Here is a 23,387-nt window from a genome sequence, read left to right on the forward strand (position 1 = left end):
CTGTCGTTCAATCTCGTCTCGCGCATCGCGATCTTTCTCAGCCTCTGCTCGTACGTGCTGTACGGTAACGTGTTCACCGCGAAGAAGGTGTTCATCGTGACGTCCTACTTCAACTGGCTGTACAGCTCGATGCTGCACTTCTGGCCCCTGGCACTGACATCCGTCCACGAGGGGCTGGTCTCGATAAGGCGCATCCAGGACTTTCTGCTGCTGGACGAGCGGAAATACAAATCACCGGTGGACCCGGTGCCGGAACGGGTGCCGGATGAGGCTTCGGTGGGTCTGATAGCGAGCAGTAATGGTGGTGGTGGTGGTGGCCACGCCCCGGCGGAACCTATGGCTATGAAACCGACCGGCCAGGCACCGGGCAACCGGGCCGGCAGAGGTGGCCTAGTCCCGAAAAGCAAACGCGTCTTCAACCAAAAAGCCATCACCGGTCACGGTATTGTGATGCGCCAGGGTACGGCCCTCTGGGAGAAGCAGTTGCTGCTGTCGCACGGTACGGATGGTGATGACCACGGATTGCGAGGTAAGTTGCGTCGCCAGCCACCCACACACACGGGCATTGCGATCTCTAATCATTATCTTTTGCTCAATTTGTGTGTGCGACAGGAAATGGTATCCGTTCGGTGACGCTGACGGTGGCCAAAGGGAAACCGTGTGCCGTGGTCGGACCGGTCGGGTGTGGCAAATCGACTCTGCTGGCGACGGTACTGGGTGAGCTGGAGCTCGATGAGGGCCGGCTGGAGGTGAATGGCAGTATCAGTTATGCCGCCCAGGAACCGTGGCTGTTCGAGGGTAGCGTTAAGAACAACATCGTCTTCACGGAGGACTACCAGGAGAAGCGCTACCGGGAGGTGGTGAAGGTGTGCGCCCTCGAGCGTGACTTTGAGCTGCTACCGTACGGTGATGGGACGGTGGTCGGTGAGCGGGGTATCAGTCTGAGCGGTGGTCAGCGGGCACGGATCAGTTTGGCACGGGCGGTGTACCGCCGGGCCGATATCTATCTGCTCGATGATCCACTATCGGCCGTCGATACGCACGTCGGTCGGCACATCTTCGATCAGTGCATTATGAAGTACTTAAAGGTAAACCGACGACTACAAACTACCAGTATCCGGGGCCCAGGTGCCATGGAGACCACCAATACCACTTTTAACGTATGCTACGGTTGCTTTGATATTCCGTGTCAAATCGAGATAAATCGTTCAAGTGACGTTTCGTCGGCCTTTGTGTGTGGCTTTGTTACACGCCTTGGTCGTCTCCGTACGCGGCGGCAGCGACATCGGGAAGGGACGTAGTGGAAGCGTGTGTCACGCACATACCAAACTCTGGTCGTATTCGTCCCACAAAACAAAAACCGTACTATTTAGCTGCGCCAATGCGATTCCGTGGGAAATTGCGCACTCTCTCTCTTGTCGCTGGTCTCTGGTCTGGGCTCTGGTTCCCGAGGAGCAACAACCCGAGGAGGGATTGCATATATGCGTTCGAACCATGCCATCGAACCATGCGCCCTTACCTCGATATGACTTACAATGGCGCTGCCGTTCGACGTTTCGTTCTTTTTTTTCCCCTCGTGTTTTTTTTGCAGGACAAAGTTTGCGTGCTGGTAACGCACCAGCTTCAGTACTTAAAGGACATCGGGCATATCGTGCTGATGAGTGCGGGTTGCGTCGTTGCCCAGGGACCGTACCGCACGGTTGCCGCGTCGGGCCAGTTTAGCATGCTGCAGGACGAGCACGAACATCGCGAGGCGCCGGAGGCGAATGACCCAGCCCTGGGGCCGGCCCCGGAGGCTACCCTGACCGGCCGGCCATCCGATGACGCATCGACCCCGGTGCCACTTTACGGCACGCCGACCCGGGAGAATAATGGTCCGACCCAGACCCGGTGGCCGGCAGACAGCAGTGGCACTGGTAGCACCAGTATCGTACATGGCACTGAGCATGATGCCATCGTCGCCGTCGGTGGCAGTGGTGCTGGTGGTGCCATTGATAGCGGCAGCAAGGCGCGTACGGTAGGTACACTCCTTCTCCATCTCCCTTCATCCCCGTAGTGCCTAGTGCTGGGAGCAGCGATTTAGCGATGCATATATGGTGGCGTATGGGTTTGGGCGGAGCTAGCCAGCCAGCCAGCCAGCCAGCCAGCCAGCCAGCCAGCCAGAAGCCTTATCGGTGTCTGGATCGATGATGATGTCGCCTAATGGCACACGTGCGGTGTTGTGTTTAATTTGAAAAATTGAATTTTTGTTTCCAATTGAAATGAAGTGCTTCGTGCTGTGCTGTTGCTCCTCTAGCAGAGCATCCTGGTGCTTTGAAGAAGGCCTCCATATGGGACACTCCGGCAACGCAGAGTAGTGTGTTGAGTGATATTAAACAAATAAAAAAACCGAATCCAGATTATCGTTATCGGAGCCCCGGCGAAAAGCCAGAAGGCATCCGGATCCGGAGTTCCGGAGATTTTCCCACCCCAGTAGTATTGGACTTGCCTTGACCAATGCGAATCGACAGCGAATCGAAATTACCATCATCATTCGGCGCCTGCTCGGTTGTCGGTTTGATTTTGTTTTTTCTTGATCTCCTGCAGCCATTTTCATCGCAGCAGCTCATCACCGGTACGGGTGGTCAGCCTAATCGGAGTGTTCTTCCGACACCGGCCCAAAAGCAGGCAACCCATCAGCAGCACCAATCCCTTTACCAACCATCGCCGTTCTCCTCCAGCAGCATGGTGTTCGATGGTTTCGACGATCGTGACGAGCGGAATGGCGGCAAGGGTGGCGGCGGCGGCCAAGACCAAGACCAAGTGAAGCCGGGCCATAACAAGGAATCTCAAGTTACGGGCCGAGTCGGATGGCGAGTGTATAAGAGCTTCTTTGCGGCGGTGGAAAGTAATGCTCTATTAGCGTTGGCCACCGTCCTGTTCCTGCTTGCCCAGGCCAGCATGAGCGGTATCGATTACTACATCTCGCAATGGTAAGTTACTCTGCCGGGTGCGGACGATGCTATGGGATGCTATGCTCTGCTATGCTATGGAAACGGACTAAAAGGATGTGGCCATGGGTGATGCAATGGTTTTGCGGACGTGACCATGTTGTTGCACGGTTTGGGGGTTCTCTTTTTTGTTGTTGATGGCCATCGAAAGAGTGGCCATAGGCGGCGCCGTACGTAATGTCTTCTTTGGCAATGGTTTTCCCATCATCAGCCACAACACAAGGATCTTGAAGGATCGTTCCAAACGAGGCCGTCGTGGAAGAGAGGGAACGGTTTCCCTGCACATACAGTGCACAAACAATAGACGGCGCTTAAAATGCCAATGCCAAAAATCGACCTAGTTTGGTGGCGATTTGTTGGAAGAACGGAACGGAACGGAAGTCTCGCTGAAAGCGCTGCGCACCGTGAAGATGGTCATTTGTTTGGTTTTCTCGGCATTTTTTTTTTAGAATATAAAGGGCGCCTTTATGCATCCTTATGTGCAAAGGGAACTGTTCTATATGTGCATTTTCCTATGACCCCTCTGAGCCATTGAGCCTGTGATTGTATGGCTCCATGGAACGATCCAAAATGATTGTCAATAGCTTAGCCAGTTGATGGGTTTGATCGGTTTCAGCAGCAAATTTAACTTTTTGTCCGAACTGTAGCAAATGCATAGCACTTTTATCTGAAGTAATTTGCCTCAAGGGGGCGTTTCTTATTAGTGCCTAATAAACGGTAGGCATGATTATTGCTATTTAATATTTACAACAACAAAAAGTGCATGCCTTAAAGGGGGCGATTTACATTAAAAAGAGCATAAAAATTAGTTCTTTTCTGCAATATTGTTTTTTACAAAACTATAATTTTTTAAAGCAAAAATACACTTTTCATAGCGTCCAACGTATCTGAAATTTACAAATCGATATCGATCTTTAAAGTTTTACTTAGAACATCAAGTTTTCTATAGTTAAAATAAATAAGTATGGCCTAAGTTTATAAAAACTCAACGCGAGAACCTTAGAGACGAACTATGGATTAAGTATTAAAATAACGAACTACCAACAATGAAATTCAAAGGAAAGTAGAGTCTCGAAATCCAAAGTTCCAGACCAGATTCATGCCAGGAGCAATGGCCAGAGTGAAAATGTTAAAGAGAAGAGACATCAGTTTGCTTCACCAAAGGTGGAAACACCCATTATAAGGACACCGCATCACTAACCCTTACACGATAACAATGGCCGCTGCCAAAGGCCAAACTAATACGTCAGAAAGTCAGAAGATTTACCATTTCACTGCCTCACTTCAGCCAGTGACATTCAATTCCAACATCATTCTCCCACCGCTCTCGCCAGGGTCAACTGGGAAGAGTACTCCAGTGCGCTGGAACGCTTAAAGAGCAATCGAACGGCACCGGAGGAAGGTCAGGGTGGCAACAGCACGAGCGATTCGTTTGAAACCCTCCTCCTACCCGTCCCGGCCAAACTGCAGGGCAGCATCTTCTCGCGAATGGCGCGCCACGAGTACATCAGCATGTACGCCATTGCCATGCTGTTCATGTTTGTGCTGTCCCTCAGCCGTTCGTTTCTGTTCTTCTACGTGTGCCTGCGGGCAACCGTTCGGCTGCACGATCGTCTGTTCCGTGGCATCACACGGGCCACGATGTACTTCTTCAACATGAACCCATCCGGCCGGATACTGAATCGGTTCTCGCGCGATATCGGCTGCATCGATACGTTCCTGCCGTTCGCCATGATGGATTGCATTTTGGTAAGGCCTCGAGTAAGAGGGGAAGCAAAGAAGAAGTCCATTTAGTGAAGGAATTGAACGATTTTTTCACCCTTCGTTTTCTCGTTTTCAGTTTTTTGTCGAATTCTCCGCCATCATTGTGCTGGTGGCCGTAGTCAACTATTGGTTGCTGCTGCCGACGCTCGTGATGGGCATCATCTTCTACTATTTGCGTCACGTGTACACCAACACGGCACGAAGCATCAAACGGGTCGAGGCGGCCAGTAAGTGCTGGCGTGTGTGTGTCCGAGGACACTCGCTCCCTCACTCCCGGGATTCACAAATCAACAAATCATGAAATGACGAAATGACTGTTCTCACTTCGTTCGCTTTTTCCAGCACGGAGTCCCATCTTCTCGCACGCTAATGCGTCGTTTCAAGGCTTGAGCACGATCCGGGCGTTCGGTGTGGAGAAGGTGCTGGCCGATGAGTTCGATAAGCATCAGGATCTGAATACGTCCGCGTGGTACCTCTTTCTGGCGACGACCCGGGCCTTCGCCCAGTGGCTGGAGATGGTGTGCGTCCTTTACATTGCCGTCGTCACGTTGAGCTTTCTGCTCGTTGAGGATTGTGAGTTCTGCGCACGACAGAAGTGTCTCGAAGTCCTCTTGAAAAATCCTCATTCACTATCTCCTTATTTTCTTTCTCCAGCAATGAGCGGTAATGTCGGGTTAGCCATCACGCAGGTATTCAATCTGATCTTCATGTGCCAGTGGGGTATGCGGCAGACGGCCGAGCTCGAGAACCAGATGACATCGGTCGAGCGTGTGGTCGAGTATGCGGAGATCCCACCGGAACCACCGCTCGAGTCGCTGGCAAAACATAAACCCTCGTCCGACTGGCCACGCCACGGTGCCATAAGATTTGAGCAGTTTTCACTCCGCTACTCACCCCAGGGTGATCCGGTATTGCGTGATATGAACCTTTCGATACGGCCGGGAGAAAAGATTGGTATCGTTGGCCGTACCGGAGCTGGCAAATCGTCCATCATACAGGCCCTGTTCCGGTTGGCGGTAAACGAAGGTATCATACACGTGGACGGGCTCGACATCGGAGCACTCGGGCTGCACGATCTTCGGAAGCGCATCTCGATAATCCCGCAGGATCCGATCCTGTTCTCCGGCACGGTACGGGAAAACCTAGACCCATTCCGGCAGCATGCTGACGCGGATCTGTGGAAGGCACTGGAACAGGTCGAACTTCGGGACACGGTTCGATCGATGGAGGGAACGCTGGACGGGAAGATGGCCGACGGTGGTGCGAACTTTAGTATGGGTCAGCGACAACTGGTATGTCTGGCCCGGGCAATCCTGCGCAACAATCGCATCCTCATACTGGACGAAGCGACGGCCAATGTCGATCCGGAGTAAGTTGCTTTGCGTGATCGTGCACGTCACTTCCTATTAACCTAAGTTGTCTTATTGTCGTGGTTTCTTGTCCTTTTCAGAACGGATAAACTGATTCAACGGACGATCCGGCAACAGTTCGGTGACTGCACCGTGCTCACGATCGCTCATCGACTGCACACGGTGATGGACAGTGATCGGGTTCTGGTAATGGATGCGGGCCGTGTAGCTGAGTTTTCGCATCCTCATGAGCTGCTCCAACGGGATGGTGTCCTGAAGCGTCTGGTTGAACAGACGGAACCATCGACCGCGGAAACGCTAGCACGAATCGCACACGATAGCTACAGCACGAAACGATTGCCGCAATCTTAGTGACGCCTGTGATGATAGCGTCACAGACTGTGGCCATGGCCATGCAGACATTCGCGCCGCGATACCACATACCTCACGTATCTTAGCACGTAACCAGCGGGCGGAGCGGCGCTGATTGTAGAGTTAACGTCTAAATAAAATAAAAGGAAGATCTGTAACGTCTGTAATCATCGCTCGTGGGTTCGCTTCACTGTCTCTATCACAACCCCTCAGCACGCGAACCGCAAAAGATGGACAAAAGCGTGGCGAACATGATAACCTACGGCTGGGGACAGCATCTTGATACGCAACGATAAAGAACGCAACGTTGAAAGACAGCCGGGGCCCGGGGTTTACGTTGTCGCTGTGTGGGAACCACATGTTATCGCAGGTCTGCGCGCCTTTTGATACCGTATGCCATTGTGGCATGCTTGCACGCGTGTTGTGTATGCGATAAGTGTCACGGGGACCGGGATCTCTGCACAGTTTGTTGTTTGTAGCCGGCCGGCCGGCCGGCCAGACTTGTGCTAGACGCTTTCGGGAACGAACGGAGGTACTTTTGCTGGTCGTGACCATGGGTGCTCCAAGTGAAGAACTAGCCCCAGACAAGAAGCAGCATCCGTACGCGTTGGCTAGTCCCTGGTCGCGATATTTTTTCTGGTGCGTGCGGTTAGGGACAGGGGGGACATGCTTGGTGGGCATGGACACAGCTTATACGATTTCTTATTTTTCTTCATTTCGTTCGGTTGAATTCCTCGCGTGTACGAAAGGTGGCTCCGGTCGTTACTACGCCTCGGTTTACGGAGGCAAATAGTGCCGAGTGATGTTTGTGATGTTTGCTTGCCGGACTTGCGAAGTGAAACAATTGGGACCGAATTCGAGCGCCAGTGGAAACGTGGCGAGGACGTGACGTCTCAAGACCAATCGATCCCTCGCTCGCCGGAGGATGGTGAACGATCCGAGCAAACAGCCGGCCCACCCTGGAGGCTCTTGCGCACGGTGGTACGCATTTATGGTGCCGGCGTGTTCACGTTCGGTTTCGTGTACAGCTCAATCGAATCGGCCTGCAGGTGAGCGAAAAAAGACCCCCCGGCTGGCTTCTCCGGTCGCCATGTAAAGCATTGCAAACCATCGTGTCTGTGCTTCTGCCAGTGATTTCATTTCGTTCTCGATCTCACCTTCCACGACGCTAGCACACCAACTGTGCCAACTGCTGAGGTGGTGCGTTTTTTTTTGGTGTGAGTTCTTGTGGTCCAATAAAAAGGTAACTCCACTTTTGCGATTTTGCGTTTTCGCCTCGAACCGCGTCGCTACATGGTTTTGGACGTCGCGATGGTAGCGACACGTGTGAACCTCCTGATAACCGATGAATGATTCAATTTCGGCAAAGGCTTTCGGCGCTTCGGTACGATTGTACCCGCAAGGCGGTGTAAAGGTGGGCCGGCGAAGGGACGCAGTTTTTCATAAATTTCCTCCTCTCGCCCCGGGTGCGGGGATTTTATTGCTTTCGGCTAGTCGAAATATGATGATCGGTATTGGATGCTGATGAAGCGCGGATCGAATGATGATGATTGCCATATGCTGGCCCTGGAGTGCCGCGGATGTTTGCTAGGATAGGATTAAGGGATTCTGATTTCAACCTGCGGAATAAACATGTTTTCATTGCCCGCACGGTTGAAGAAGGCCATGAGTGATCAAAAATGATCATAGCAGCCACAGCAAATAACAATCGTAAATGATGGTCAAATGGCACCAGCAATGGAAGAAAGAGAATTATACACACCTTCCAAAGTTTTCTCTGTCTCTGTGGTAAGCATAACTTCATCGAGGAATCATTAATGAATTAATTAGGCAAACGAATGAAATCTTGGAAGATAGTTACTATACTATTGTCTTCGTAAACGTTTAGTTTTAAACGATATGTATTCTAACCATTGTCGAAACTTCAAATCATTGTCTTCTTTAGATGCTTCATTTAATGTAGTGAACATAAATTCATCATTTCAATCTCTCAATCTCTCGATAAGACTTCTCTGTATATTAGTTTCTCATCAGCTCATCAGTAGATCTTGTGCAAGGCAGTTCCAAATGCTACAGCTATCTCAATCTCGTCTTACAGAATAGGCCAACCGTTTCTTCTCGGCCAGCTGATCCTCTACTTCGACCAGCAACGGTTTGGCGTAGCATCTACCGATACATCGGCACTGAGCCTAGGGGAAGCGTACGGTTATGCCATTGGCATAGTGCTCACCGTAGTTGTACCTCTGGCCATCTTTCATTCCTACCAACTATTTCTACTAAAAGTGGGCATGAAGATCCGTATCGGCTGCTGTGCTCTCATCTACAACAAGGTAACTGAACCGCACCCTGACCATACTGATGGTACAGTCTGTGTAACGCTTTACCCTCCTTCAAATAGGTCCTTCGGTTAAACGACACCACCGAAGGCTTATCCGGACTGGTAATGAACCTGATGGCGAACGATGTAAGCCGGTTCGACTACGCGGTCATATTCTTCCACGACCTCTGGAAGGGTCCGGTAGAGTTGGTGATTGTGGCCGTTCTGGTGTACCTCGAAATAGGTGGGGCCGGTTTAATCGGCATCGGGTTCCTGCTGCTCTTCATCCCGATCCAGGCCTGGCTGGGTAAACGATCGGCCGTCTACCGTATGGCAACGGCACTGGCCACCGACGAACGGGTGCGGTTTACGAACGAGATACTACGCGGTATTCAGGTCATCAAGATGTACGTTTGGGAGCAACCGTTCGAACAGATCGTCCGTCAGTTGCGTCGTAAAGAGATCAAAGCCCTACGTGGAAGTGCCCTCATTCGATCGGTTCTGCTCACCCTCCGTATCGTCCCGAAGGTGTCCATCTTTCTGACGCTAATCTCGTACGTGTACTTCGGCAACGCGCTCACGGCGCGCCGCGTCTACATGCTCATCTCGTTCTTCAGCGTCATCCATCACTCGATGGTCGAGTATTGGCCCCTGGCAGTGACATCGGCCGCCGAAGGTTGGATTTCGCTGAAGCGTATTCAAGCTTTTCTGCTACAACATGATCTCAACGCAGGAGAGCACGCGGGAGAGTCACCGAGGGCTAAAGCCGACGGGACCGTCAGCCGGATACAGTTCACGGACGTTTCGACCTCGATGTGGTCGGATTCTAATTTTATGCTCCGCAAGTTAACGCTCAGCTGTGACGCATCGCGTCACCGTACGGTGGCCATCGTTGGTAGCATCGGTTCGGGAAAATCAACGTTACTCAGTCTGATCACGGGTGAGCAGTGTGTGAACGGGGGGAGTATCGAGGTCGAGGGCAGTATTAGCTACTGCTCCCAGAAGCCTTGGATCTTTGAGGGATCGATCCGCCAGAATGTGCTGTTCATCGAGCAGTACGATGAGTCGCGGTACCGGGAAGTGCTGAAGGTGTGCGCCCTCGAGCAGGACATCGCCCTGTGGCCAGCCGGCGACGAAACGCTTGTCGGTGAGCGAGGATTCAGCTTGAGCGGTGGACAGAAGGCACGCGTCAGCCTAGCAAGGGCACTGTATCGTCGTGCCGATATTTATCTGCTCGATGATCCTCTGTCGGCCGTCGATGCGCACGTTGGGAATGTCATCTTCGAGCAGGGTATTCGTTCGTTTCTCGCCGGCACCCTGTGTGTGCTCGTAACGCACCAGCTTAAGTATGTCAGTGGCGTCGAGCACATCGTGTTAATGGATAATGGTCAAATCGTGCAGCAGGGCAGCTACGGCGAGCTGAAGACACACTTTGCGGATAGTGATGGCTCAAAGGATGAAGATAACCGGACAGAAAAAGGTTCGACCACTCCAGCAAGTCGTGTGCCCACGGACAGCGAGGTAAAGGGACAGGTGAAGGAGTCACCATCGGCCGGCGAGAAAGTGGAGAAGTCGAACGAAGGGCAGGAGGATGGAACCGTCGGATTCCGGATGTATCTTGAATTCCTGAGCAGCGTCAGGAATGTGGCATTCGTCGTGTTTGTCGCATTACTCATGGTAGCCTGGCAGGTCTCCTCAACCGGCACGGATTACTTCGTATTCATATGGTTAGTCCGCACTGCTCTTGCTCTCTACTAGAGAGATAGAGAGCTGGCACACATACTAATTCCATGCCATGTTTCGCTTCCAATCTTCCTTACCGCAGGGTCGATTGGGAGGAAACGGTTTCCGGTACGCCGCAGGCCCGATGGACTACCGATGACCACGTGCTGTTCTACTGCGGTGCGGTTGTACTGACGGTCCTGTTGACGGCCAACTCGTTCGCCTTCTTCGAGATGTGCCTAAAGGCTTCGCTGAACATCCACACGGCCCTCTACCGGGGCGTCACGCACACGCTGATGCAGTTTTTCAATCAAAACGCTTCCGGTCGTATCATGAACCGCTTCTCGAAGGATATCGGACTGATCGATGCGAGCCTTCCCATCGTCATGGCCGACAGTCTCCACGTGAGTACACGGGGCGGTTGATTAGTCCAGTCCGGGTGACCATGGCAACACATTCTTTCTTCTTCTTCTTTTCTGTCACACTCTTTTTGTTGTTCCAGTTCTTTCTCGAGCTGTTCGGTATCATTGCGATTGTGGCGTTGGCCAACTACTGGCTGCTCGTACCGACCGCGGTCATGGGGCTCGTGTTCTATCTGCTCCGGTACGTCTTCCTTCGGACGGCACGCAACGTCAAACGCGTAGAAGCCATCAGTAAGTGAGCTCACTTTCGTCTGTGCAAGCAACCGAACAACCATCATCATCGCATACGCATCGCATTAACCGCGCTCGTTCCCGCGTCTCCCCCCCCCCCCATCGCGTGCAGCCCGGAGTCCCGTGTTTACGCACGTGAACGCCACGGTCGAAGGACTGGCGACGATACGGGCGTACGGTGCCGAACGCCACCAGGCGATGGAATACCATCGGCGTCAGGATCGTAACATGGCGGCCGGGTTCCTGTTCGGTGCAACGACGCGTGCATTCGCTTTCTGGCTCGACGTTATCTGTGCACTGTACATTGCGTCCGTGGTGCTGAGCTTTCTGGTCATTGGCAATGGTAAGGCCGGAACTCGCCGGACAGTGAAAGGATACCGCTTCGTTCCTGTTTTCCATTTGCAGATATCATTAGCGGTAACGTGGGTTTGGCCATCACGCAAGTGCTTAACCTGATCGGAATGTGCAACTGGGGCATCCGGCAGACGGCCGAGCTCGAGAATCAGATGACATCGGTCGAGCGGGTGCTGGAGTACGCACGGTTGCAACCGGAGCCATCCATCGATCCATCGTTGCCACCGGACAGCCACGGTGCCATTCTTGCTGCATCATGGCCAGAGAATCCTGGTATTGCGTTTCGGGAAGTTCAGCTACGGTACAGCCCGGCTGAGGCTCCGGTGCTCAAGCAGTTGAGCTTCGAAATCAAACCAAAGGTAGGGCTAAATAGCACTAAGGCACACAAACACACGTACGCGCGTTCCCGGGCTACTAATGCGCTCGACGTTATTAGCTGTCACCGAGTGCGATGAAGCTGCCGACGAAGCAGCAGCAGCAGCCGCTCATCCAATCAGTAGTAGGCTTAGCAAACCAACGGTGCTTTCTTTGTTTTCGCATGAGCCCTTTGCTGTTGCTACGAGACCACCACCGTCCGTTTGTGGTCCCAAATCCCCGGTGCAATATGTATGGTAATGGCCGGTGGCGGCCGGTGGTGTATAATTGAAGAAACCAATACTACCTCTCTCTCTCTCTACACACACAGCTCTCCTCGGTTAACCGATTTATCTTCCGTTGATTTAATTATGGCCATCCAACTTTGCCCAGCTTTGTGATGAAAACGTGAGGCGATGGAGGGTGCACGCGTTCGAAAACACTTATTCCGCTTATATGATCCATTTCGAGTGGCCATTTGTGTTTGTGGGCCATACTCTAAAATAGCTTCGGCATCCAAGCAAGCGAACCTTCGGTGCAGGCTAACAAAAGGAGGGAATCCGAAAAATAAAATCCCCATCAATTCTTTCATCCTCGCACCGTGCGCACCACCCTTTTCTCTTCGGTACGGCCACCGAAGAAGACAGGTATAAGCCGTGGTGGTGTACCAGGCGGTACCTCGAGAAGCCACATCGTGAAAAGAGGATGGTTGGAGCTGGGCTGACTATCTTGCTGGCTTGTTGGCAGCCTGGCTAGCCAGCTAGCTGGGAGAGATGAGGGCATCATAAAGAAGATCCAACTCTCACCTAACATTCCCTTCTTCTTCCTTCCTTCCTTCCATTCTTTCCTCCCCGGTTACATACACACGTCGACACGTCGCAGGAACGTGTGGGCATCGTGGGACGCACCGGCGCTGGCAAGTCGTCAATAATTCAGGCCCTCTTTCGCCTAACGCCACCATCGGGTGGGATCATCGAGATTGACGGAATCAATATCGGCTCGGTGCCACTGTACCGGTGCCGGAGCCGCATCTCGATCATACCCCAGGATCCCGTCATATTCACCGGCAGTTTGCGGAGCAATTTGGATCCGTACGGTCGGCTATCGGACGAACGGTTGTGGCAGGCGCTCGACCAGGTAAACCCTCAGACCCCGCAAACCCCCTTCCCCCGCTTTCGCTTGCTGCATATTTAATCGCGAGACACACCACACCACGGTACGCGCGGCACGAACGTTTACCAAGCGTTTAGATGATTTCCCCCCTTGGTTGGTTGTTTTTTCCTTTCCTACATTCCTTTCTCCATTTGTTTTTTTCTTTGTCGTGTTTTTCTTTGCTGCGTCACTCTCGAAAAAACAAAACAAAAAACATCCGGGGTGTTCCTTCGGTGAACTCGAATCTGCCAATTTTTCCTCCTGCTCTGGGGTGGGGGGCTGTTTTATTCATTGCGCTCGCCGGAATGGTTCGTCGGTTTTTGTCGCAACGTAACCCGAACGGTGTGGTGCCGAAAGGTTGAACTGAAGGCCACCGTGAGCGCGATGGCCGCCGGGCTTAACAGCAAGATGGCCGAAGGTGGAACCAACTTCAGTGCCGGTCAGCGGCAACTACTCTGCCTGGCGCGTGCCATCCTGCAGGACAGCAACATCCTGATACTGGACGAGGCGACCGCAAGCGTTGATCAACGGTGAGTAATGGCCACCGAAAGGTACGAAAGGTGTTCTTCACGCGTCCATTTTTTTACGTTTTCCAGAACGGATGAACTGATTCAACGCACGATCCGGACACAGTTTACGAACTGTACCGTCCTGACGATCGCACACCGGATACACACGATCATGGACAGCGATCGGGTGCTGGTAATGGATGCGGGACGTATGGTGGAGTTCGACCATCCCCAGCGCTTACTGCAACGACCGGACGGCTATTTCCGCAAGCTGGCTAAGGAACACTGAAACAACAACAAAAAAAACGCAATGCGCCACTTACTTGCTAAACAGTCGCAGCACGACGCAGATGATGATGAACATGACGGCCATCGCCACCAGGACGCCGATCATGGCCGGGTCGATGTACTTTTCCGGTTCGATCGGTTTGTTAATCGGGGCTGCCGGGCGCGCATAAGCAAGAGCAAATACATATTAAATCAGTTTCATCCCAGGGAGCCAGTGATAGACTCGCTGTCTCGACCTTCAAATCGACCTTACCTCGACACTCGACGCTGCCGTCCGGTTTGAAGATCGCGTTCATCTCGAAGAGGCATATGCAGCGTCCATCGCGACACTCCGTCTGCTCGGTCATCGCTTCGCACTGCTCGCTGAAGAAGCACGTTTCGTTCACCTGGCGCTCTACCGAAGAAAAAGAAGAAGAAATAAAAAAAACGAAATAAGAAATGAACCAACGTGAACCCATCAGGAGAATTTCAAGGAATTGAAATGCTCCGAAAGGTTAGCATCAAATCGTCATCAAATTATTGTGTGGGGTGAGGGGTTTTAAAGGTCATCTGCTTGAATGTTTGTCAATTTGCCAAGAAAACGGATAAACAGTGGCGAAGCACACACACTCTTCAAATTGAGGTTAAGCGGTCGCCTGGGTGTTGTCTCGGCAATTTATTTGAAGTTCCGACCTCAAAGATGGCCGCTTTCTGGACCCTGCTGTTGCCCAAATTTACGTCCAGGACGTCCCGTGGCGTAACGTTCATTGACACGCTTGTTTACTTAACCACCCGCAGAGCTGCTCTGGCTTTCCACGTTCAACGTGACAGTTAATGCTGATTCTATGTTTTCAAGCGGTTTTGCTTCGAGGGGACACCGTTGAGCCTTCGAGTACCGTTTGCTTTACCCGCTGCTGGGTCCCCTGTGGGATGTAATATTAAGACGCCAGCCAGCGTGTGGTCCAGAGGTCCTGTTAGCATTGTACATGGTAACGATAAAGGGAAGTACTTTCGTAAATGAATGATCAGGTTTATGCAAATGTGAAGTAAGTTGTTCTTTTTAAAGCATGAGATCGACTCGGTAAAACACGAAACTCACAACGGAGAAACATCCTCCAGGGGGGCATCGATCCAATCGGATGTAATCATCAATCAATCAAACGTGCCAATGAGCAATGGGACTTCATTAATTCATTGCTCTTCATTACTGCTCCCAGCTCAAACGCGTGCTGATTGACATGATCAATTTAAGTAAAATCGAATTACTGTTGCTGGTTACTGGCGGTAACATCGCGGAAGCGTAACCGGCGGTCGCCGAAGCGATTGCCTTGCTTCAAATCAGATAATCTAGTTTGAAAGAATGTCCCGGACTGCCGGACACAAAAACACGCGCTTACTTCTGAGCGCTTAATCCTCGGAGGCATCGGAGGTAGAGAGCGCCCCAACCTTGGTGATGTCGATTGCATTCAATGTCACGACATCGATAGCACGAAGCCATATGGTGGGCTACTGCGGAAAACCTTCCTGGTCCCGACCCCACCTCCCCTTCCCCCGCTAAAAAAAGCCCAACAGTCCCAGAGGGCGACCGAAAGCAGAATAACCGATAGCGGAGCCGAGTGGCCTTCGAAGGGAAAAGCGAATTAATTAGTCTCCATATAATCTTGTCAGGAGCGTCGTCTACCTATCCCCCGGGGGTAGGGGGAAGGCTGAATTCTATTTGTGACAAAAGTAAGGGATTGAAAACAAGCCTCGCTCGCTATCGACGGTCGGTATTGGCTATCGGTCGGTGTTGTGCAAAGTCGCGTATTGATTATTTCCTCCGAGCCTTCGAGCCGAGGGTTGCTTGGATGGTTGAGAAAGATATTCCTAGAAAGGCCGTCAAAGCATGCTAAGGATAAACATTGTACTCTAACTAACTGACTGGCTATTTAAAATCCCATTTCAGCCGCATTAAAACAGTTTAGACAAGTCGACCCTCAAACGCTACTCATTAATCTACTATCTTTTTAATTAAATTTTGACTAAGCATCTCCTAACAAGTCCATCGGATGTGAAGTTTGTGTACCTCGGGTAGTGGCTTGCGGTACGCCCGCGTCCGCAAACCACAAAAGCTTGTCCGCGCGGCTGTGCTGCTGGCTAGAAAATATGTTAAAACCCCCTGACCGACCGATTTGCGAACCGCATTATTACCACCAGCCCCCCCCCCCCCCTCCCGGGCATTCCGGGATTTCGGATTATGGTGAGTGAATTCGGGACCCCCCTTCCGGTAAATCCACTTCCTGGCAAACCTCCTGAGTTTTTCTCTCTATCACCGCTGGCAGTAGAATGGGAGGTCTATGTGGGACATAACACCACCGGCGCTACGTTTAATATGCGATGCTAAAATATTCATTTTTCAACCGGGATTTCCTGTTGGAGTGGCGTGGAGGGAATGGGGTGGCGTTGTACCCGTAGTATCCGGAACGGGATTAATCGAAGCGAAAGCCACCAACCGGCGACGGAACAGAACAACGGGAAGTGACAGCAGGACAGGCCGAGAGAAAAGCGTGTTCGTCGTGTATTCGGTGTAAAGTGTCCATTATGCAGCCGGAACATCGTCATGACAACACCGCAGCAGTGCACACAGACAGTGATTGTGGCCAGTGTTGCTGCGTTCTGCGAACAATTAACCGCATGATGCGAGCTCCCGGTTAGTGAGAATGTTTTTTTTCCTCTGTGTGTTCGCTCGTTTATTATGCTTGATGTTGTATTATGTTAAAGTAATACAATACTGTTGGTTCATTATTTGCTCAATCAGGATTCGTGTCGGAGGCGAATGGTGAATCCGAAAAGTTCTGATATCTGTCCTCGCGTTTACTCGATTCGATATTGCTCGATACAACTTCAAAGCGATTGGCATGTACAGGAACTATCGGATTATCGGCAGTTCCGGCATCCAGTTCCAGTGCCACGAACGTGCACCATAACGGCAACGGTATCTCCCTTGCCATGCGAGCGATTGCTCGTACTTCCGAAGCACACATTGTGTAACGAGCCAGGCAGCACAGGCAGTGATTAACGGAAATTGATGTGACATAAATGCATTTCACCGTTTACAACCACGACAGCGACAACCGTTTCCCCATTTCCCCCGTGGAGAGCGAGCTGATAGCGATAGCGGGCGTACACCAGCACCACAACCGATATCGAATCTTTCCGATGCGCTTTGCGCCAACGATTGCGCCATTCCTGTGAAGGGATTGTACCTGCCAAAAGAACGAGGAAACTCGAAACTGGAGCGTTTCGTTTCGAAAGCTGTCTCTGGCTGCCTGGCTGTCGCACACACCAATACACACACACAGAAGCATGGCAGTGAGCGATCGTCCCAAAGGAAATTTGCGGCCGGGCGTTACTGTGTGATCGTCCGATATTTTACCATCACCGGACCGGATGGAGCGTTGCAGCATGCTCCGCGAGCGAATGAAAGGATATCGGGAACTGCCAATGATCCTCCTGCCAGCCACCATTAGCATCATTTCTGCCACCGTCGTCGTCGTCGTCGTACCAGCGATTGCCGCGCAATTGAGCAGCGGAATGGCGTGCAAAGAAAAGGGAGAACCGTTTCCGCTATTTGACAGTACCGATTATGATAAATGGTGGCGCAATGCAAATTGATACTGGTACCGGTACCGATGGAGAAGGAGAAGCCGGTTCGAGTGAAGCTCAAAGTGTCGGGTTACGGAGCGCGAGCTGCGCGTATGAGACGCTTTACAGTTCGTACAGGACAAACTGGGACAAACAAAAAAAAAAGAAATGGTGACACTAATGGATATTTGAGTAGCATGAATTTATCATTAAATCTGCCTAATCATACTTCGAAAGCACATCGCGTCGTGTGCACCGGGGAATTAAACCTTCCGGATGCGAGAGGAGCGGTCTTCATTTATCCGAAAAGAACACATATGTTCCACCGGCACTTGCTGCTGATTGATTAATTGTTGTTTAAAATTTATCGGAACCCCGCGCGGATAGTCGCGGCCGCCACCTACTGCCGACGGATGACGGATATGATCCATTGCAATTCATTCGAGCTCATTGAGGGTCACATTCCATTCCATGGAACATAAAACTGAATATAGTACTCGTATGATCGTAACGGTCTCGAATCGTCGACAATCGAATCCGGTTCTTGAAATAATATAAATTTTGTTCATAATTATGATTTCCCTCCATTAAACATGGATGCAAAAACCCTCCCCGGGCGGGTTGGCGAAAGCTACAGAGAATTGGTTCCGTTTGCGACATCGTAAATCAATAGCCAACGAATATTTTAATGGGTAGTGGCCGTAGTTTCTAACGACGCGGACGGCGAGAGCGTAAACTGCAACAATTAAACGAGTCTCCGATTTCCGGAGCCCAGGCTCCTCGTCGTCGTTCGGGTTTCCCCTGGGTAAAACCAAACCACACCAGCCAACCAGCGTTGCAATCTAGGGAAACGCTTCATGCTACCATTCGCCAGTGCATACGAAGGCGACGCATAATTTACGCCACTTAATAAGCCACGATTAATTATTGAACAATGCCGCATGTAAACCACCGCGGCGTGCGGCGATGCTGGCAGTTTGCAAAGTACAACCGATAGAAGAAGATGATGATGATACTGATGGTGATGATGATGTGGTGGTGGATAATCATTGTGGCAATCTGTGGTTATGGTCTCCCGCGTCCCATTTTTAAGCCCACCGGAGAGTGATACTTACTCTTGCCGCACTTGTCGATGTGGTTCGTTGCTGGTAAATCGACAGTACACTGACATGTGTGCTTCTTCGGATCGCAAAAGGATCCGGCGAAGCCACACTCAGTGGTGCTCTCGCATTTATCACCAAACTTTTTGATACCACGGCCAGTCGCATCTGTGAGGGGGAAGAGACAGAGAGAAAGAGAGAGAGAAATGAAGTGCAATTAGTCAACAGTTTGCGGATGGAAGTGGTGCGGCAGAATGGCCCGGATATTGTCTTTGGCAGAATCTCAACTCTTCCTTCCTATGGAGCATCCGCCCTTGGATGCAGTTAATCACTGTCGGCGGAGATGTGCATCTTAATAACTCATTTCTCGTCGCTTTTCCGGCGCCAATGTGGTGTGCCTAGAGGCAAAGGCTTCGCTTCGAACATGGACTACATAATGGCTATCCTTGACCAGACCGAAAGTGGTGTGTAGCTCTAGGCGAGGATGGGAGACGCGATGACAATGTTTTGAATTATTTTCTTGTCTATTATCCACCAGAAGGGCCATTGCCAAGAGTGAAGCATAATAGAGGAAGAGAGCACATTCAGTCGTTCGATGAGAGAGAGAGAGAGAAACGTGTTGGACGTGCATTTTCATGCTACAAATACGAGTCCCCGAACTCCATTACTTGTCCCAAGCACACACACACACACACACACACTTAACAATGACTGATCGTTTATGACACTCGCCATGGAAAAAAAAATGTCCATTTTCCATTTAAAACTATTCATCAAACAAAATCTAAAACTCCATTAAAGCATGCATGTGCGAGTGTGTAGCAACCAGGAACTTTGCTGCTGCTGCTTCGATAAGAAACACCTTCGAGGGTGGTTATGGCGGAAAGGAGGGAGAGAGGAGGAGGTTCGAGCAATCATCAAAAACTCGTTATCATTCCGAGGCGCTTCGAAACTTTCCTTTCTTTGAAACAGCGAAACAAGCAAATGAAACTTTCATGGTCAAACGCCTTTTTGGCCCCCAGTCCGCTCGAAAAAAGTCATTTCGAAAAATCGGATACCAGGCGCCTCCATCGCGCGGTTCGCGGGAATTGGAAATGCGAAAGTATGTTCTGCAGCATAATGTGGCAAAAATGCGAAGCGAAAAAAAAAACGGGAAACGATCGCAACATAGAACATTCATAGACTATTTCCTTTCGCCTCCCTCCTTTGGCCGCGCTCATTATGTGCGACGCGGAAGACGCGCGAATTAATTTTTAAAATTCAATACCTTCAACAATAGCGAGTTTGCAGCGCACCCGTCCTCGCGTATATTTCAACCATTTGCAAGCACTCGCTCGCTGCACGCTTTGTCCTTTTTCCTCCTCGGCTGTTGCAGTGCAAACACCTTTTCGCGAACGCAAAGTACTGTACCCGAGGGAGGAGCGATGATGACATAGTCGAGTCGAGCACATCCTTTTCTTTTGAATCCTCGAGAGCATCAAGCAGCAGTATCAAACGAAGAATCCTCTTCCTCTGTGTGTGTGTGGCATTGTCGCAGAGGCAGACGAAAGCCAAGGGTGCTTGGACAGGGGCAGAGCAACTGCATTAATGCACCGAGCAAGTGTCGTTAGGTCACTCACGGAGCATAAATAGCGCAAAGTCGGATGGGGACGGGGACGGGGAGCACGACTGTTCCCCGGCTGTTCAAGAGGTGAGGATGAGGCACTCTGCGAACAAACTATGCTAACCGCAAATGCAAAGGGAGCACTCTTGGAGCGAACACTGAAGAGGCAATGCCATCTTCCTGGATGGAGTGTGTTGTGTTGCTATCCTCTTTGCCGCTCTACTCAAACCACACAAACAGCAGCTGCAAGAGGCGCTACAAATGATGTCCCTTCCCTCTTCGTATGCTACTCTTTCTCTATTTCTTCCTCTCGAGCTCCTTGCAAGGGGGCCTTTTGTGTCAGGTGTTTGCCTCGCACCATGGCCACCACTAAACTAGCATTTTCCTCCATTTCATGCTACATTTAGTCCGTAGGTTTTTATGCTTTCATTTCTGGTATGCTGGTATCCAGACCAGAGAGAGAGAGCAGATCAACGGCAAATGGCACGAGCAGATTACCTTAAGCCGTGCGGTGGGAAAGAGGTATTAGTTTTTGTTGTCTTAACGGAGCGTATTACTTCGCTCCAGGAAAGACTGGGACTGTTTCTCGTGTCTTGAGTGCAGCAGCGGAAAACGCTACTTTTTGAATCGGAAACAGTGAACTCACAATGAAACTCATACTCATACCGTTGTCACACCGTGCAGCTGTTGAATGTTTAATGACCCTCACTCCGGTACAGATTCCGGTGCGGTACGTTTTGCTTGCTACGCGCTATACCTGTAGCTCCATGCACTAGAGCACCCAGAGGGGGGATGAGGGATTTTGAAATGAAGATTTCGATATTGTTAATAGACGACCATGGCGGGGACCATGTTTTGCTTGTGCCGAAGGTAGACGATACCTACGAGCGCTCTAACACCAACAGCAACGCTCCAAAGCCCAGAGCGATCTAATAAAAGTTGAATGACGCTCTGGAAAACGCTCCTAGCCGGCTGGTTGGCTGGCTGGCTGGCTGGCTGGCAGGCTCCCGGACAATTTATGTGACCGCCTAGACCGGGCATTAAAATATTCATTTCATACCCATGCTATGGTAAGCCGGGGGCGGCGAATGGATTTCGATATTCGCCACCCTCTGGACCTCAATCCGGAAAGCCGTAAGTAAGAAGCGACGAGGAAGGACACGGATTGAAGAAACAAATCATCAACACCGTATGAAAGTGTCCGTAGAACTCCCCAGATCCCTCCGGTCTCAAAACTATCCCAAGATTAGGAACAAAGTGCTCGGGACTTGGTGGTCCTCACGCGCCTCATCGTCTTCATCCGGAGCTACCCGGGAGCCGGGCCAATAGTTTCCATAATTGGAAAATAGATTCCAGTACCGTAGCGGTGGATTAATGTTGTGGTATTTTGTGGCCAGGCATCGGAGGAGAAGGAGCGCAATACCTGAGGTGAGGAAAGCGATATCCCGGAGTGTCACCACAAAATGTAGACTAGACAGACAAATTGAAGGGAGTCTCAGTACTCATCGCATTAAAAGGGGGGCTGCACTACCAACCGCTATTCAAACCCCCTTTTGAAAGCACAGACATTAAAAGGAGTAAACCGAACTGGTCACAAAACCGCAATTTCGCTCCGAGCGGTGCTTAATGGAATCCCGCCATTAGCCACGAACTTTCGCTGCCGTGCGGGTTGGTGCGGGTGAAGGTACGGTGATTGGTCGTGAGGATTAAAACCGAAACTACCCGCGTAATGCACACGACTATCACGCCGTACGGAGGGCTGTGATTGCAGAGGAAGAGTGGTGGGGGTTTGCGGAGCATTAGCAAAGAATTAAAAATAATATTTGGTCCCAGAATTAGTTTTTTCGACTTTTTTGGCACAAAAGAAAACGAATTGTTTTAAAAATTAAATGAATAGTTACATTAATCCAAACATTCATTACCTGAATTGGTTACCTGAAAGATAGGAAAAATTAGTAACCAACGATGGGCAACATCGCTGGTTACTATTTTTTTCAATCTTTCAGGAAATTTTCGAGTTCCATGTCGAACAAGCGACTCATCTTTTGAAGCAATTCAGTCAACTAGTCAACAGTCAACTTTTTTATATTAAGGGGGGTCTTCGGTATTTTATTTTATTTCATCACATTTAGTTTTTACATTTTTTATGAGTGCTTATCCTTTCAAGAGTATGTAAAGTTTTGGGATAAATTGAAGTAAACCTGACAAAGATATTGATGGTTGCCTTTCATACAAGGTTCAATGCATCTCGCGACTTTGAATCGCGATTTTGAATCGCGATTCCCAAAACCAACGTTTTCAAAGGCGGTGCCCATCGTAGCATAAAAAGTACTGGACCGATCGATTTGAAATTTTGAACACATAATCTGTGCACTATTTGCCAGGTAGCCCCGTCGAGTGTTTATAAAAATTGTTGATACTTTTTTTTATATATTTTTTTTAATTATGTAAAGCTCATTGTTTGAGGCAACATCGAAAAAAGCATCATTTTTGAAACTTTAAAAATCTGTCAAAATCAAAAATGGGAAATTTCACAAAAACTCGACGGCGCTACCTGGATAAACTTATAATCTAACAAAAGAATATCCAATTGTATATTTCTGATGACCCGGCAACGTGCCTGCCACGATGGGCACCGCAAAAAGTACATTTTTGCAGACTAGCCTTTCTAGATTAGATACGATGAACGCAGTTTAGATCAAATCTTCCCCAAAATAGAACCAAATAATCTTGAAAAGTTGTAGTTTAAATGACATGATTTTTAAAAATTAAAGTTGAATGGTTTCTTCACTACAAATCGTCAAAAATAAGCCTTTTTTTGACCCGAATTAACCGAAGTCCCTCCTTAACATAAATGAGATGAGGTTCTTGTACAGCCAAAAAATATTTTAGGCAACCAAACAAGCTGTATTCAGAAAGAACAATGCCTGGTGTATACAGCGGAAGGGGGTAACATTGCATTTCTGACGTTTTCTGAAAAGTTTTTTACAGATTTTGCAACATGAGGTTATGTGTTGTCGTGCTTAAAAATAAGTCTATCATGTTGGTTATCCCAATCTGGCCGTTTTCTAGCCAGAGCTCGCTTCAAATGGATGAATTATTGTTGATAACGTTTTCTTTCAATACTGTGTCCAGTTTCCAGAGGTTCTTACTGCATGACCCGAATGTTCTGTGCCTGTAACGGTAAAACCTCCGCGCCAAAACCATTGAAGCCGGTGTGATTCATTTGTTTGTGTCACAGGGCGTTGAAAGTTGGT

At 50.2% G+C, this 23,387-nt stretch overlaps 2 protein-coding genes across 3 annotated transcripts in view; both read left to right on the top strand.

Moving 5' to 3' along the window:
* The window catches only part of LOC125948515 (ATP-binding cassette sub-family C member 4-like), an 11,094-nt gene extending 4,465 nt beyond the window's left edge, over positions 1-6,629 (top strand). For both annotated transcript variants that reach the window (XM_049674675.1, XM_049674677.1), the window contains 9 exons: positions 1-529; positions 613-1,088; positions 1,592-2,017; positions 2,587-2,972; positions 4,325-4,739; positions 4,831-4,981; positions 5,097-5,327; positions 5,409-6,123; positions 6,205-6,629. The exon at positions 1-529 is cut by the window's left edge and continues 206 nt beyond it. In XM_049674675.1, coding sequence (XP_049530632.1) covers positions 1-529; positions 613-1,088; positions 1,592-2,017; positions 2,587-2,972; positions 4,325-4,739; positions 4,831-4,981; positions 5,097-5,327; positions 5,409-6,123; positions 6,205-6,475 — 3,600 coding nt within the window. In that variant the 3' untranslated portion in view covers positions 6,476-6,629. The remainder of the gene's footprint in view (positions 530-612; positions 1,089-1,591; positions 2,018-2,586; positions 2,973-4,324; positions 4,740-4,830; positions 4,982-5,096; positions 5,328-5,408; positions 6,124-6,204) is intronic.
* Positions 6,630-7,028: 399 nt separating this feature from the next.
* Positions 7,029-13,825, top strand: LOC125959218 (ATP-binding cassette sub-family C member 4-like). Its single transcript, XM_049692030.1, has 11 exons — positions 7,029-7,114; positions 7,225-7,524; positions 8,574-8,805; positions 8,874-10,519; positions 10,618-10,918; positions 11,017-11,167; positions 11,280-11,510; positions 11,573-11,880; positions 12,758-13,012; positions 13,385-13,557; positions 13,624-13,825. The coding sequence occupies exons 1-11, from the start codon at positions 7,029-7,031 to the stop codon at positions 13,823-13,825; spliced, it is 3,885 nt and encodes a 1,294-aa protein (XP_049547987.1).
* Positions 13,826-23,387: the final 9,562 nt, after the last annotated feature.

This window comes from Anopheles darlingi, chromosome 2, assembly GCF_943734745.1.
Source record: "Anopheles darlingi chromosome 2, idAnoDarlMG_H_01, whole genome shotgun sequence".
NCBI classification, from domain to species: domain Eukaryota; kingdom Metazoa; phylum Arthropoda; class Insecta; order Diptera; family Culicidae; genus Anopheles; species Anopheles darlingi.

Coding starts and splice junctions, on each gene's coding strand:
- LOC125959218 (XM_049692030.1), top strand. CDS start 7,029: ATGGGTGCTCCAAGTGAAGAACTAGCCCCAGACAAGAAGCAGCATCCG. Junction 11,511..11,572: donor CTTTCTGGTCATTGGCAATG/GTAAGGCCGGAA, acceptor TTCCATTTGCAG/ATATCATTAGCGGTAACGTG. Junction 11,881..12,757: donor GCTTCGAAATCAAACCAAAG/GTAGGGCTAAAT, acceptor GACACGTCGCAG/GAACGTGTGGGCATCGTGGG.